General features: G+C 42.1%; 1 protein-coding gene across 2 annotated transcripts in view; it reads left to right on the forward strand.

Moving 5' to 3' along the window:
* LOC109901790 (uncharacterized) overlaps nucleotides 1–11,907 on the forward strand; it is a 45,328-nt gene extending 33,421 nt beyond the window's left edge. Inside the window, exons 2-4 of one of the 2 annotated variants that reach the window (XM_020497747.2) lie at nucleotides 2,363–2,428; nucleotides 2,651–2,982; nucleotides 3,229–11,907. In XM_020497747.2, the coding sequence (XP_020353336.2) occupies nucleotides 2,700–2,982; nucleotides 3,229–10,919 (7,974 nt within the window). In that variant the 5' untranslated portion in view covers nucleotides 2,363–2,428; nucleotides 2,651–2,699 and the 3' untranslated portion in view covers nucleotides 10,920–11,907. Of the gene's footprint in view, nucleotides 1–2,362; nucleotides 2,429–2,650 lie in introns of both variants that reach the window. The other variant, XM_020497746.2, reaches the window with a different exon arrangement.
* The last annotated feature ends 2,784 nt before the right edge of the window (nucleotides 11,908–14,691 follow it).

Consider the following 14,691-nt stretch of genomic DNA (forward strand, 5'->3'; position numbering starts at 1 on the left):
GTGATATGGTCCTTGACTAGTCTCTCAAAGCACTTCATGATGACGGAAGTGAGTGCTACGGGGCAGTAGTCGTTTAGCTCAGTTACCTTAGCTTTCTTGGGAACAGGAACAATGGTGGCCCTCTTGAAGCATGTGGGAACAACAGACTGGGATAGGGATTGGTTGAATATGTCCGTAAACACACCAGCCAGCTGGTCTGCGCATGCTCTGAGGGCGCGGCTGGGGATGCCGTCTGGGCCTGCAGCCTTGCGAGGGTTTAAACGTTTAAATGTTTTCCTCATGTCGGCTGCAGTGAAGGAGAGTCCGCATGTTTTAGTTGCGGGTAGTGTCAGTGGCACTGTATTGTCCTCAAAGCGGGCAAAAAAGTTATTTAGTCTGCCTGGGAGCAAGACATCCTGGTCCGTGACGGTGCTGGTTCTCTTTTTATAATCCGTGATTGACTGTAGACCCTGCCACATACCTCTTGTGTCTGAGCCGTTGAATTGAGATTCTACTTTGTCTCTACTGACGCTTCGCTTGTTTGATTGCCTTGCGGAGGGAATAGTTACACTGTTCGTATTCGGTCATGTTTCCAGTCACCTTGCCCTGATTAAAAGCAGTGGTTCGCGCTTTCAGTTGCACGCGAATGCTGCCATCAATCCACGGTTTCTGGTTTGGGAATGTTTTAATCGTTAATCGTTGCTATGGGAACGACATCTTCAACACACGTTCTAATGAACTCGCACACCGAATCAGCGTATTCGTCAATGTTGTCGTCTGACGCAATACGGAACATATCCCAGTCCACGTGATGGAAGCAGTCTTGGAGTGTGGAATCAGATTGGTCGGACCAGTGTTGAACAGACCTCAGCGCGGGAGCTTCTTGTTTTAGTTTCTGTCTGTAGGCAGGGATCAACAAAATGGAGTCGTGGTCAGCTTTTCCGAAAGGAGGGCGGGGCAGGGCCTTATATGCGTCGCGGAAGTTGGAATAGCAATGATCCAAGGTTTTTTTCCTGCCCTGGTTGCGCAATCGATATGCTGATAAAATTTAGGGAGTCTTGTTTTCAGATTAGCCTTGTTAAAATCCCCAGCTACAATGAATGCAGCCGCCGGATATATGGATTCCAGTTTGCAAAGAGTCAAATAAAGTTTGTTCAGAGCCATCGATGTGTCTGCTTGGGGGGGAATATATACGGCTGTGATTATAATCGAAGAGAATTCCCTTAGTAGATAATGCGGTCTACATTTGATTGTGAGGAATTCGAAATTCGAAATCAGGCGAACAGAAGGACTTGAGTACCTGTATGTTGTTATGATCAAATAAGTTACAAATAACGTAAAAGAAACCACACAGTAGTACAATTTGGTTAGGGGACCGTAAAACGTCAGCCACCTTTTCCAGCGCCATTCTTCAATTATTTTCTTGGGGCCCTTCAATGCTGTGCCTCGATACAATCCTGTCTTGGAGCCCTATGGACAATTCCTTTGACCTCATGGCTTGGTTTTGCTCTGACATGCACTGTCAACTGTAGGACCTAATATTGACAGGTGTGTGCCTTACCAAATCATGTCCAATTAATTGAATTTACCACAGGTGCACTCCAAGTTGTAGAAACATCAAGGATATTCAATGGAAACAGGATGCACCTGAGCTCAATTTTGAGTCTCATAGGAAAGTGTCTGAATACTTCTGTAAATAGGGTATTTCTGTTTATTTTTTATACATTTAAAAAATTACAACCTGTTTATGTTTTGTCATTATGGGGTATTGTGTGTAGATTTAAAGGGGGGGTGGGGTGATTTAATCCATTATAGAATAAGGCTGTAACGTAACAAAATGTGGGAACGGGGAGGAGGTCTGAATACTTTCCGAATGCAACTGTAGCTTTTGGGTTGTTTTTGGACATTGCCATCTTACTACTGCTCTTAGTCTTTACTAGAGCGATCTACCAGCTATGACGGTGTAGCCTAATACCCCTTTCTCTACCGTGCCAACCAAGATTGTACTTTGCTGGCTTAGATATTTTCTTTTCACATTGTCCTTTCCAGCACAGTTCCAACAACTATGGTGGATGCATAATCAGGCCGGCAAAGTACAGCTTGGGTACAGGGCTCCACAAATGCTTCTAAATTGACTACCCTACCTCCACCAAGGAAAATAACTGCAAACTGTGGGAAAATAAACCGTGCCTATACTGAGCCAGAGGAGTTTGTGAATTTGAAATCCTTTTGTATTTCGACTCATGAACCTCTGCAAGCTCTGTTCCAATGACATTGGCCCATTCAGAAATGGTTAAATGTAATGACGTCCTGACTTGGTGTTACTTTCTATCAACAAAGTTTGAAGACCAATTTTGATTACCTTTTCTGTTTTATTTTCTAGCTTCATGGGTAAATGTAGCCTTACCCACATCTACCTGGACCCCATACACACATGCTAAAGCAGGTGGTGAGTATTTGGTCCAATTGTTTTGCATGCAGAGACAAACGTGACAAGAAATGTAGCCCAACGAATGTAGACATTTGTCTTAATCTTGATATGGTGTACTCTCCTTGTACAGCTAACATTTGATCACCAATACCCACTTCTACCAATGTATTTTAATGAACTGTATGTGGTATCAGTGTGTGCAATATTCAATATATGTCATGTATATGTATTCTCTTTCAGGATTGGGTTTTGGAAAACAGTGTTCCCAGGTCCCCTGTGGAGGTCGAGCATGGCTCAAGGATTTAACACTTGTTTTCGGAACCTTCCGCCATTGTCGTCGGATTCAAGGACTTTGAATGTGCCTTTGGATTCTGAAGATAGTTTGGCGCACCACCTTGAAAGCCTCATTGAACATAATGACCTTTCCAACACCGTGGTTTCTCCGGAAAACATTTCCTCAGACTTGAGTTCAAACTTTTTCTCAAATTCCAATACTAGTTCTGATTTTGTACAACAGAAATACTATGATGACGTCGTTTGGCAAGATGAGGGTCAACCAGTACATCATGAAGGTCAGTTTAATCACACAAGCAACAGCCTCTTTGCCTCAGCTAGAGCAGCCAGTTCAAGTAATTGCCTCTCAACTTCAGGTGCAGACCTAAACCCCCATGATCTTAAACAAGAATGTGACTTATTGAACTCTTCCATTCCAGAGGACTACTCAGATGTTAGTAGCTGCTCAGAGTCCAATGTTGACAGGAAAGGGCCTTCTTGTGAAATGTTAAAACATGGTTCAAATGATTCTCCACTGGTTGCAGATGACGAGAAGGAAAATGAATGTGCATGGAAGAGCCCAAAGACCAACACAGGTTCGCCAGAAAGCATGTCTACAACAGAGAGTGAGGTAGAGGAGGATCAAGATGAACGACCAGAGAAGGAAAAGGAGACATTCATGATGCAAGAGAATAAATACTCAGAGACCTCCGGTGCTCCAGAAAGCCTATCTGTTTCAGAGGACAAGGGAGAAAAGGATCATCTGGATAGAGAAGCACATGAGAAAGATGAGACTTGCATGGAGCAAGATGATCAACACACAGACTCTCCCTCAGGTGGCAAAAAAGGTTTGACTGCCTCAGTGAATGAGAGAAAAGAGGAACTGGATGATGAAGCACAGAATGCGGAAGAGGGATGCATGGAGGAAGATGATCGGTACTCAAATGTCAGTAGCCTAGAGGGCCAAAATGAAGGAACCATCGTTAGCGAGAGCTTTAAAGAGGAAGAGCATTCATTATCCCAAGGAACTATGGACTCGCAGGGTATCGATGCATCCAATGCTCAAGATTCTGCTCACAAGCTGAATGATAATACCTGTGCCTTTGAATATCAGGATTCAGTTAAGGATAATGACTCTTTAAAGGTTGCTGGTCAAGAAAATGGCAAAAGTTCCTCTGTCATTTGTGGATTAGGCCTAGGGGGTAGCAATCAAACGTTTGAGTCTTGTTTGGAATTCCCTGAAAATCAATCGCTGAAAACTAGATTTCAAGAGATTGTTGGTAGTGGCACTCAAAGTACAAACTCAACCTATGAGGAAAGTGCAAGTGATTCCATTCGTGGAAGTGGAGGGAAAGAGGATCACAGTAGCTTTGATTTTTTGGAGCGTTGTTTAGGTCTGAACAACTTTGGAATTGAACAGAAGTCCTGTATTGAAAATGAGTGGCTAAGACCTATCGATGAGTCAAATGTATCGTCTTGTTTGGAAGAGGACCAGGCATCCCAACAGAACCTAATGCGCCATATCGAGCCACCAGACCTTGTGAGAGCTGGTCTTGAAAACACAAGAAAGACATTTCATAAAGTATTCACAGCAGATGATGAGCAAGAACCCCCAGTGCTAAGTGAATGCTACGGTGAACCATTGTCAAGAGAAGATTGTATGAGTGACACCGAGGGTAATCAGGAAAGGGGGGAGACCGGGTCTATTGATTCAACTGAGTTGAACCAGGAGGGAGGAGATTCAACTATTGATAACATTGAAGACGAGAGGGATTTTGAGGACCAAGCAGCTCAGTTGAAATCCTCACTGTATATGAGGAAATGCATGCACCCTATTGTACTGCTCAGGAACTCTGAACTAAAAAATGACACAGGTGGGGCTTATCAGTGTGCAGCATGCCAACAGGCTGCACAAAGTATAGACCATCTAATTGAGCATCACCATTGTAACCACTCTGAGAACAAATTAAATTTCTGTCAGACCTGTGGTACTTACATGACATGTGATTCACTAGCCAAGAAACATCAGTGTGGTATTATTGATGAAAATGCACAACTCTCTTCTAATATGAAACCCCAGAAGAGAAAATCAACCGGGCATGCTTTTCACAAATGTAGATACTGCACACATACATTTTACAGACTCTGTGATTACAACAAGCATGTGCAGAGGCACTCGGGTAGAACTGAACATAAGTGTCATAGGTGTGGCTGTAACTTTTCACAATGTCGTAGTCTGAACAGACATTTACGTGAAAAGAAATGCCAGCGTCGAAGTTCACAAGTTCCTGTTAAACAGATTCAAACAACCCCACGTATCAGCATTTACAAAAAGGGAACTGTACATCCATGTGTCCTCCCACCAGACAGCCCCTATGCCAATCTTCCAGATTGTTTTGTGAAACTAGTGGACATTTGCAAGGAGCATGTTTGTCGTCTTTGTGGGAAAAGCTTTGCAAGCAGTGCAAAACTCTACAAGCACGGATACAATGTACACCATACAAAAACCAGGTCATATAAGGTTCGGCCTAAGTGTCAGAACACATACAGGTCGTATAAGTGTCAGAAATGCCTGATGACATTCAATTATTCAAGCAATTTTAGCAGGCACAAGAAAAGATGCAAAGGAGCTGAGATGAATGAGAAATTCAAGTGCCCTCTTTGCCCACGCCTTTTCAAATATTCCTACAACCGGTCCCACCATTTGCGTGAGCAGTGCATTAAAGACTTTACACAGGGAATCTCAGGGAAAGTTGACATGAAATTTCGATGCCCCTTCTGCACCACCACCTTTACTAATGCTTCTAACCGACATAGACACATAAGACTGGTGTGCCTCAAGGAATATATACACAATGAGACTTCAAGGACCAAAGCTGAACGCCAGGAAAACATGGCCCAGAAAGAAACACAAAAGCCGCCACTGAAAACAGCACTGAATCAAAATGAGCCGGGTCTCAAATGCAACTACTGTCCGGCCGTTTTTGCTCATTCTTCTGGAAAGTACAGACACATGAGGAAACATAAGTTGTTTGAAAACACTGGAAAAAAGATCAAGTTCAGGTATTCAAACATAATTCCAATTTCTAACAAGTCCAAGGCTAGTATTGAGGAGCCCAAAGACGGTCCACTCTACAGTGAAGCCAGCAGCCAGCCCTTTTCCTGTCTCTTCTGTGGAAAATGGTTCAACACTTCATATTCCCTGAAGAAACACATCTGTAGTATGCACATGGGTGACAAACCATATCGCTGCCTGGAATGTGGAAAACGTTTTGGGAAAGAAATCCATCTTGTTGCTCACAAAAAAGTGCACCAGCGAAGGATACAGTGTACTGTTTGCAAGAAGATACTTCCTACCATTGGGGACTTGATTCAACACAGGCAATCTCACATCAAAAAGGGCATGCTTCAGTGCCCAGACTGCCCATCGCAGTTCCAGTACCCAGTGTATCTTCTTCGACATATGGCATCACATCACAAACTTCAGCAAGAGCAGCCACTCAAAGAGAAAAAACAGAGGCACCCCTCAAAACATGAGCCGCTTGGGTCCTTGCCACCAGTCAAAGAGCAGGAAGAGGGAGAAAAGTTGGGGTGCCCCATATGCCCAGAGGTCTTTCACAGTGGCACAGAACTGAGTAGTCACTGCCTAAACCATGTATCGGAGTCCTCTACAAGTCAGTGTCCGTTTTGTAAACGCCTCTTCTCTTCCCGCACATCTTTGGTGCGTCATATACGCATTCATACAGGGGAGAAACCATTTTCTTGTCAGAGTTGTGGAGAATCTTTTCGTCGAAAAGAATATCTCCAGTTGCACCAAGAAAAGTGTCCAGGTCCACAAAGCAAACAAGAACTGCCCACTATCAAAGAAAGTGAAGATGTCTCATCAAAATCTTTGGTGACAAGAATAAGGAAAGTATACAAATGTTCATACTGTCCTCGGGAATTTGAAAAATTGCCCCGTTTATTACTGCACCACAATGGCCACATGCAAAATACAGTAACCCCCTGTCCAAAATGTGGTAAATGTTACAGACAAAGGCGCAAGTTACATGAAAGACTTTGCAATGGCTCAAACATAAAATCTATAGAGCCAGTGAGCACTGTCTGGCATCCTTGTAGGAATTGTGGGAGGAAGTTTTCAAGAGATTATAATCGAGATGTCCATGAGAGGATTTGCAACTCTGTAAAGCCCTTGCAAAAAAACACCAGCAATTCTGGCAACTCAAACATGCATCCTTGCAGGAATTGTGGAAAGTACTTTACAAGGAGTGATAATCGGAATTTCCATGAGAAGACTTGCAACTCTGCCAAGCCCTTGCAAAAAAACACCATAGAAATTAGGACCAGTAGCAGGGACAAGTTGCAGCACAAATGCCCCCACTGTCCAAGCAAGTTCAAGTACAGAAGTTTTCTCCTGAGACATATTGGGTCACACACTGGAGAAAAATCATATCCATGCATGCACTGTGGTCACAGCTATGGAATCCAATCACGATGCTTACAGCATGAAGCTTTCTGTGATGGTGTTAACAGACAAAAGCCACCAAGCGCCAGCCTTGGTGAATATAAGTGCAATATCTGCACAAAAATCTTCATGAAATCCCGAAACTTAAGGCGTCACATCCTAACGCACACAGAGGTAAAGCCATATCGCTGTAAGGCCTGTGACAGCTGTTTCTCCAGACATGATCATCTAAAGCTGCACCAGAGTCGCTGCAAAGGGAAAAGACAACGTTTAGAGGTTCGCATTGCCAAAATTAGTCTTGCAGATGTTGGAAGGGGCTGGCAAAATAACCTGAACATTACCGATTCAGGAAAGCAACAAGGGTTTGACTGCAGCATATGTTCAAAGATCTTCCCGTCTCACAGCATTATGTCCCGACATATTGCCATGTCACATGCTATAAGAACCGTCAGTTCATTTACTCATGAAAAATCACTTAAGAGACATATAAACATTGGTGCATGTCAAAGATTTTACGCAAAAACAAAGCTTTCAGAAAAGCTAAATGTTACAAGCCCACCATCTAGAGAGACAAACCGACTTCTACAGAGGATCCAGCTGCAATATAAAGACAAACGCAAATTCAAATGTACCTTTTGCCCTCGTCTTTTCAAAAGTGGTGAGCAATTGAGGGTGCACACCCGCTTGCATACAGGGGAGAAACCTTTTGGATGTTCTAATTGTGGTGAAAGATTTATCCGTAGGGACTACCTGCAGCGCCATTTGAACAGGTGCAAAGGGGAACCTCTTGACAGAGTGCTTTGTGACAGATGTGGCAACGTATTTTCGCAAGACGAACTCGAGAACCATCAACTGACATGTGTTGTCAAGTGTAAATCACCTGCCCGTAGTCGAACTGAGTCCACTACTCGCAGTCCCCCAAAAGGGTTCTCCTGTGCTAATTGCAGTGCCCGCTTCCTGCTGTTCTCACAGCTCCAGCAACACTTTCTCAACACGCATAGAGACACTCCAACAAATCAGGCTTCACCTCTACAGGAGCAGTTGTCCAGCATGGTGAACATAAAAGAGGAGCCAATGGATGAAGGATATGGTGACACTTGGCAGAATAGTGATAACAATCTCATGCTTGATCAAGACAGTGATCCAAACGATATGAACAAACCCATTAAATGTCCACAGTGCAACTTGCACTTTGGAAATAAGGGTGGATTTTCCAGACACATGCGTACACATTTAGGAGAGTACCCATTCAACTGCAAGAAATGCAATAAAGGCTTTTGGAACAAAAACTTATGTCGGAAACATGTAAGGAAATGTAGACTTGTAAAGGTCACGAAGGAAGAAGTTAACACGGACTCTGTAATTACTTCAGAGCTGGATCCTACTCTTAAAGAGACTGTCCTAGTCTTCAACCAAGGTTACAAAACAACAGGCACTGGGGTTTTGCAGACTAATTTCTCCTGCAAAGATGACTTGAAGGATTTAACACTGCAGAATTCCTCTGGAAATCAAGGCAAAGGAAGATCTTCCCATGATAGAATACATAGTGGTCAACAAGTCCCAGGCAACAAGTACCAGTGCTCAGAGTGTGATAGAAGTTTCACAGATGGGCTTCTGCTCATCAGCCATTTAGAGGACCATGGGCGTGAGGAGCTAGAAAGAAAAAAGAAATTCTGCCAGCCTTGTGGTAAGACGTTTGCTAATCCTTCAGACCTAGCAAGGCATATGAGAGGCCACTGGAATGAGAAGATCTTTTCTTGCCCACAATGTCCACAGACTTTTCCCTGTCCTTCTGACCTTGACATCCATAGAACTTGTCATGACTCAAATAGACCATTTGTCTGCAAAGAGTGTCAACAAAGGTTTTGGACTAGTCAATCTTTAGAAAACCATCAAAGCCAAGCTCATTCAAAAGAACTAATTCATACATGCCATGTCTGTAACAAGAACTATTCAATCAGAAGTTCACTTGTTAAACATATTAGGATGAAGCATCAAACCCAGAAGAACATGGATGTTGTTATCCACGTGAAGGAAAAGGAGACTGCAGTGCAAGAGAAATTTGACATGGACATGGACGTTGATGTGGATGGAGGAAGTAATGCAAGTAATGATGAAGATGAAAATGATGCTAATGAGGACAATGACTCTGACTCTGCAGACTACTTCCCCTGCCATGTCTGTGGGAAAACGTTCACCACATCAGAAAGCCTTGAGGATCACCAACGCTGTCACCTCGGTGAAAAACCTCATGAGTGTGCAGAATGTGGCAAATGTTTTTTCCAGGCAGGGCAACTGCAACAGCACCTTCGGAGCCACAAGTCTGAGTATCAGTGTCAAATATGTGGCAGAGGCTTTGTCTCACTCTTTGCCTTACGCAAACACAAGCATACTCATGGAAAGAGCCGTCAACACCGTTGCTCCAAGTGCCCGCTCAGCTTCACAGGGCCCTCGCAGCTGGCAGAGCACATGGGCACCCACCGCGATGACAATTTCCCTTGTGATATATGTGATCGCACATTCTCCTGCAAGATGAGTCGGGCAGAGCACCGGAAAATCCACACTGAGACAGAGGATGTTCCACCAGAGAGGACTGCATCCCCCTCTCCTACTGCCTCTTCCTCTACAATTAAACACCTTCAATATCGTTGTGGGGTTTGTAATGAACGTTTCAAAGAACCAGAACAACTGTCTGAGCATGGGTGCATGGCTGCCAGAGAGCGACCTTATTCATGCCATGAATGTAATAAGCATTTCTTGCAAGCGTCTCACTTAAATAAGCATGAGCTCAGTCACTACCAAATACCACAATCATACGTGTATCGGTGCAATCAATGCCACATGAGTTTCAACTACCGTCACAATTTTGTCAGTCATTTAAATAAACACGGTGACGATGAGGCTGCAGCAGAAGCTCTGAAAGGAGGCTCAGTGACAAATGCTTGGGAAACTGTTTCAGAGAAGAGAACAATTTACAAATGCCCAATTTGCCCTCAGAGGTTTGCTCATGCCATAGAATTGGCAAGTCACCTTTCAATACACTCAGAGAACACATTTGCTTGCAGTGTTTGCAAGTTGACATTTCCCAACAAAAGCAAGCTTGAAGAACATGAGCGGAGCCATCTGACTGCTGCAACACAATACGAGTGCACTGAGTGTGGTCAGAGCTTCTTGGGCAGTGATTTCCCCCAGCACCACTGTGCACGTCGGCAACATGCTGTTATAGACCATGAACGCCCACATCTGTCTAATAGACAGTCAATGGAGGAAGAGGTGGATGTTGGGGAGGACTTCTTTAATTGTACTGTCTGCTTAATGCGATTCTCTTCTCGCGGTAGTCTCCAGCAGCATCTAAACAAAGAGCATCACAATGAACGGCCATTCAAGTGCCAGTCTTGTGGAAAGACCTTTGCTCTGAAGAGATATCTCAGAGACCATGAGCGAAGACAACATAAGTTTGGCACTGAACGAGCCCACCCGACATACAAAGCCACAGACAGTGAGAGCCAGTACAAGTGCTCAGTTTGCCCCAAAACATTAACCTCGGCACACGACCTGTCATTGCATATGAAAGTGCACACCGAACAGGAATCTGGAGGAGACCACCGTTGTGACATGTGCTACAAATCATTCAGTCGACTGTCTCTTCTCAGGCAGCATCAAGAAAGTCATGTTGGGCAAGTTGTATATGAATGCACAGAGTGTGACAAAGCGTTTGCTTTCCCACATCTTCTAGAGGAACATCAAATGTCTCATGCTGCTGGACCATAAGTATTTTTCCCACCCTCAAAAACCTCCCACTTAACTAAATGTAAAAAGACAAGCTTGACAATGGACATAGAAAAGACCTCCTGCCTCACTGATTGTGTTCAATTATCCAATGAACTCAGTAATGTCATAGAATTTTTCTTTTTCTGGTGCTGTTTGCAGTCAACAAGCAATTTTATGTTCACACTTCCATCTTAATCGTTTAAAGTTTTTGATTGGCTCACAAGATGCTTAACTGTGTTTTTACCCCATGTCTTCTCAAATGTTTGGCCTACAACCTGGTTCGTGAAAAGGTTTAGATTATATTTACAGATTTCCTCCTATTTTAACATTTTATATCTGGTCAGAACTGCAGTTCATTGATACTATTACCTTTCCATAGAGCACTAATTTGTAATAATCTCCATGTTCAATTGTATATAGTTGTTTAAATGTCTTATGTGCCCTGAATGCAATTATAAAAGTTTCAGTTCACATTACACAAAGTGAAATGTAAGCTTTTGACAATGGAATAAATTCCTGACTCTGAAGAAGTGGAATGGGCTGTCATTGACAGTTTTAGGAATCCATATTGACCAGTTTCTCTTTTTTTCTTTTTCTGCTTGCTAATCCATTACTCTGCCTAACCTTCTAAAGATATTATCACTTAGACTTTAATAACGATGTGGGATACTTTTAGCCATGTATGATCCATGTAGCTCTTCTAAACATTTGAAAACTTTCCAAATCTAAAACCACAGCATTGTATATTATGTAAATATTACATGATCGTAAACCATTTAAGTATTTGACATGAAATTGACCATTGTTGTAAGCTATTCATTTTCCCTGTGTTAGAATGTTTATCATTCATTCAAATGCCTTAAATATGTGTTTTGGATGTAGTAGTTCATGGGCAACATTTGACATTTTTTTTCCTTATTGGGTGTTACTTTTGTATGAATGGTGTTTCAATCAAAAGACATTAAACAAAATAAACCAGTCAACTGGCCATCTGTTGTTGGATTCTTATTGATAACTTTATTTTTAACTGAGTGTATGATTAGTCTTTTTGATTATAAAGTAAGGGGATCTTGAAACTGTAGTTGTCACAAGCAAAATAATGTTTGCTCATGCATTGGTTTTATATATATATATATATATATATAGGTTGACTTAATTAGATTTTACACTACATCTTTTGGAAATTTGAACGGGTAAAATCAATGTTTTATTTCAACTTTATTTAACCAGGTAGGCAAGTTGAGAACAAGTTGTCATTTACAATTGTGACCTGGCAAATTGTGCAATGCCCATGCTACATACACTGAGTATACAAAACGATAAGGAACACCTTCCTAATATTACGTTGCACCCCCTTGCCCTCAGAACAGCCTCAATTTGTCGGGGAATGGACTACAAGGTGTCAAAAGCGTTCCACAGGGATGCTGGCCAATGTTTCTATGGGAATCCCAATAATAGCCGGATGTGATACAGCCTGGATTCTATCAAAGTACTATAGTGACGCCTCTTGCACTGAGCTGCAGTGCCTTAGACCGCTGCGCCACTCGGGAGACCGAGTGATACACACGGAAAACTGTTGAGTGGAAACACTCGGCAGCATTGCAGTTCTTGACACACTCAAACCTACCATACCCCGTTCAATGGCACTTAAATATTTTGTCTTGCCCATTCACCCTCTGAATGGCACACATGCACAATCCATGTCTCAATTGTATCTGGGCTTAAAATCCTTTAACCTGTTTCCTCTCCTTCATCTACACTGATTGGAAGTGTATTTTAACAAGTGACCTCAATATGGGATCATAGCTTTCACCTGGTCAGTCTGTCATGGAAAGAGCAGGTGGTCCTAATGTTTTGCACACTGTAGATTTTCTGTCCATCCATGTGTAATCAGTGATTGTGACAAAGGTTGTGTTTGTAACATATTCAAACAGTTAATGGGGCAATTGGCAGTTGCTACATACATTTTTTGATTAATGATACAGTGCCCTCAAAGTATTTATACTCCTTGACTTATTCCAAATTTTTTTGTTACAACCTGAATTAGAGGTCGACCGATTAATCGGAATGGCCGATTTCAAGTTTTCATATCAATCGGAAATCTGTATTTTTGAGTTGCTAACTAGCATTAAACTTATCTTATAAAAAACAATCATAATCACTAGTTAACTACACATGGTTGATGATATTACTAGATATTATCTAGCGTGTCCTGCGTTGCATATAATCTGACTGAGCATACAAGTATAAGTATCTGACTGAGCGGTGGTAGGCAGAAGCAGGTGTGTAAACATTAATAGCACTTTCGTTCGTTTTGCCAGCAGCTCTTCGTTGTGCGTCAAGCATTGCGCTGTTTATGACTTCAAGCTTATCAACTCCCGAGATGAGGCTGGTGTAACCGAAGTGAAATGGCTAGCTAGTTAGCACGCGCTAATAGCGTTTCAAACGTCACTCGCTCTGAGCCTTCTAGTAGTTGTTCCCCTTGCTCTGCATGGGTAACGCTGCTTCGATGGTGGCTGTGGTCGTTGTGTTGCTGGTTCGAGCCCAGGGAGGAGCGAGGAGAGGGACGGAAGCTATACTGTTACACTGGCAATACTAAAGTGCCTATAAGAACATCCAATAGTCAAAGGTTAATGAAATACAAATGGTATAGAGGGAAATAGTCCTATAATTCCAATAATAATTACAACCTAAAACTTCTTACCTGGGAATATTGAAGACTCGTGTTAAAAGGAACCACCAGCTTTCATATGTTCTCATGTTCTGAGCAAGGAACTGAAACGTTAGCTTTCTTACATAGCACATGTTGCATTTTTACTTTCTTCTCCAATACTTTGTTTTTGCATTATTTAAACCAAATTGAACATGTTTCATTATTTACTTGAGGCTAAATGGATTTTATTTATGTATTATATTAAGTTAAAATAAGTGTTCATTCAGTATTGTTGTAATTGTTATTATTACAAATATATATATTTTTTTAAATCGGCCGATTAATCGGTATGGGCTTTTTTGGTCCTACAATAATGGGTATCTGTGTTGAAAAATCATAATCGGTAGACCTCAAGCCTGAATTCAAAATGGGTTAAATGTATACATTTTCTCACCCATAATGACAGTGAAAACATGTTTTTAGAAATGTTTGGCAGTTTATTGAAAATGAAATACAGATCTCATTTACATACAGTTGAAGTCGGAAGTTTACATACACCTTAGCCAAATACATTTAAACTCAGTTTTTCACCATTCCTGACATATAATCCTAGTAAACATTCCCTGTCTTTGGTCAGTTAGGATCACCACTTTATTTTAAGAATGAGAAATGTCAGAATAATAGTAGAGAGAATTATTTATTTCAGCTTTTATTTATTTTATCATTCCCAGTGGGTCAGAAGTTTACATACACTCAATTAGTATTTGGTAGCATTGCCTTTAAATTGTTTAACCTGGGTCAAATATTTTGGGTAGCCTTCCACAGGCTTCCCACAATACGTTGGGTGAATTTTGGCCCATTCCTCCTGACAGAGCTGGTGTAACTGAGTCCGGTTTGTAGGCCTCTTTGCTCGCACACGCTTTTTCAGTTCTGCTCACACATTTTCTATGGGATTGAGGTCAGGGCTTTGTGATGGCCACTCCAATACCTCGACTTTGTTGTGCTTAAGCCATTTTGCCACAACTTTGGAAGTATGCTTGCGGTCATTGTCCATTTGGAAGATCCATTTGCGACCAAGCTTTAACTTCCTGACTGATGTCTTGAGATGTTGCTTCAATA

The sequence above is a fragment of the Oncorhynchus kisutch genome, linkage group LG13 (genome assembly GCF_002021735.2).
Source record: "Oncorhynchus kisutch isolate 150728-3 linkage group LG13, Okis_V2, whole genome shotgun sequence".
Taxonomy (NCBI): Eukaryota; Metazoa; Chordata; class Actinopteri; order Salmoniformes; family Salmonidae; genus Oncorhynchus; species Oncorhynchus kisutch.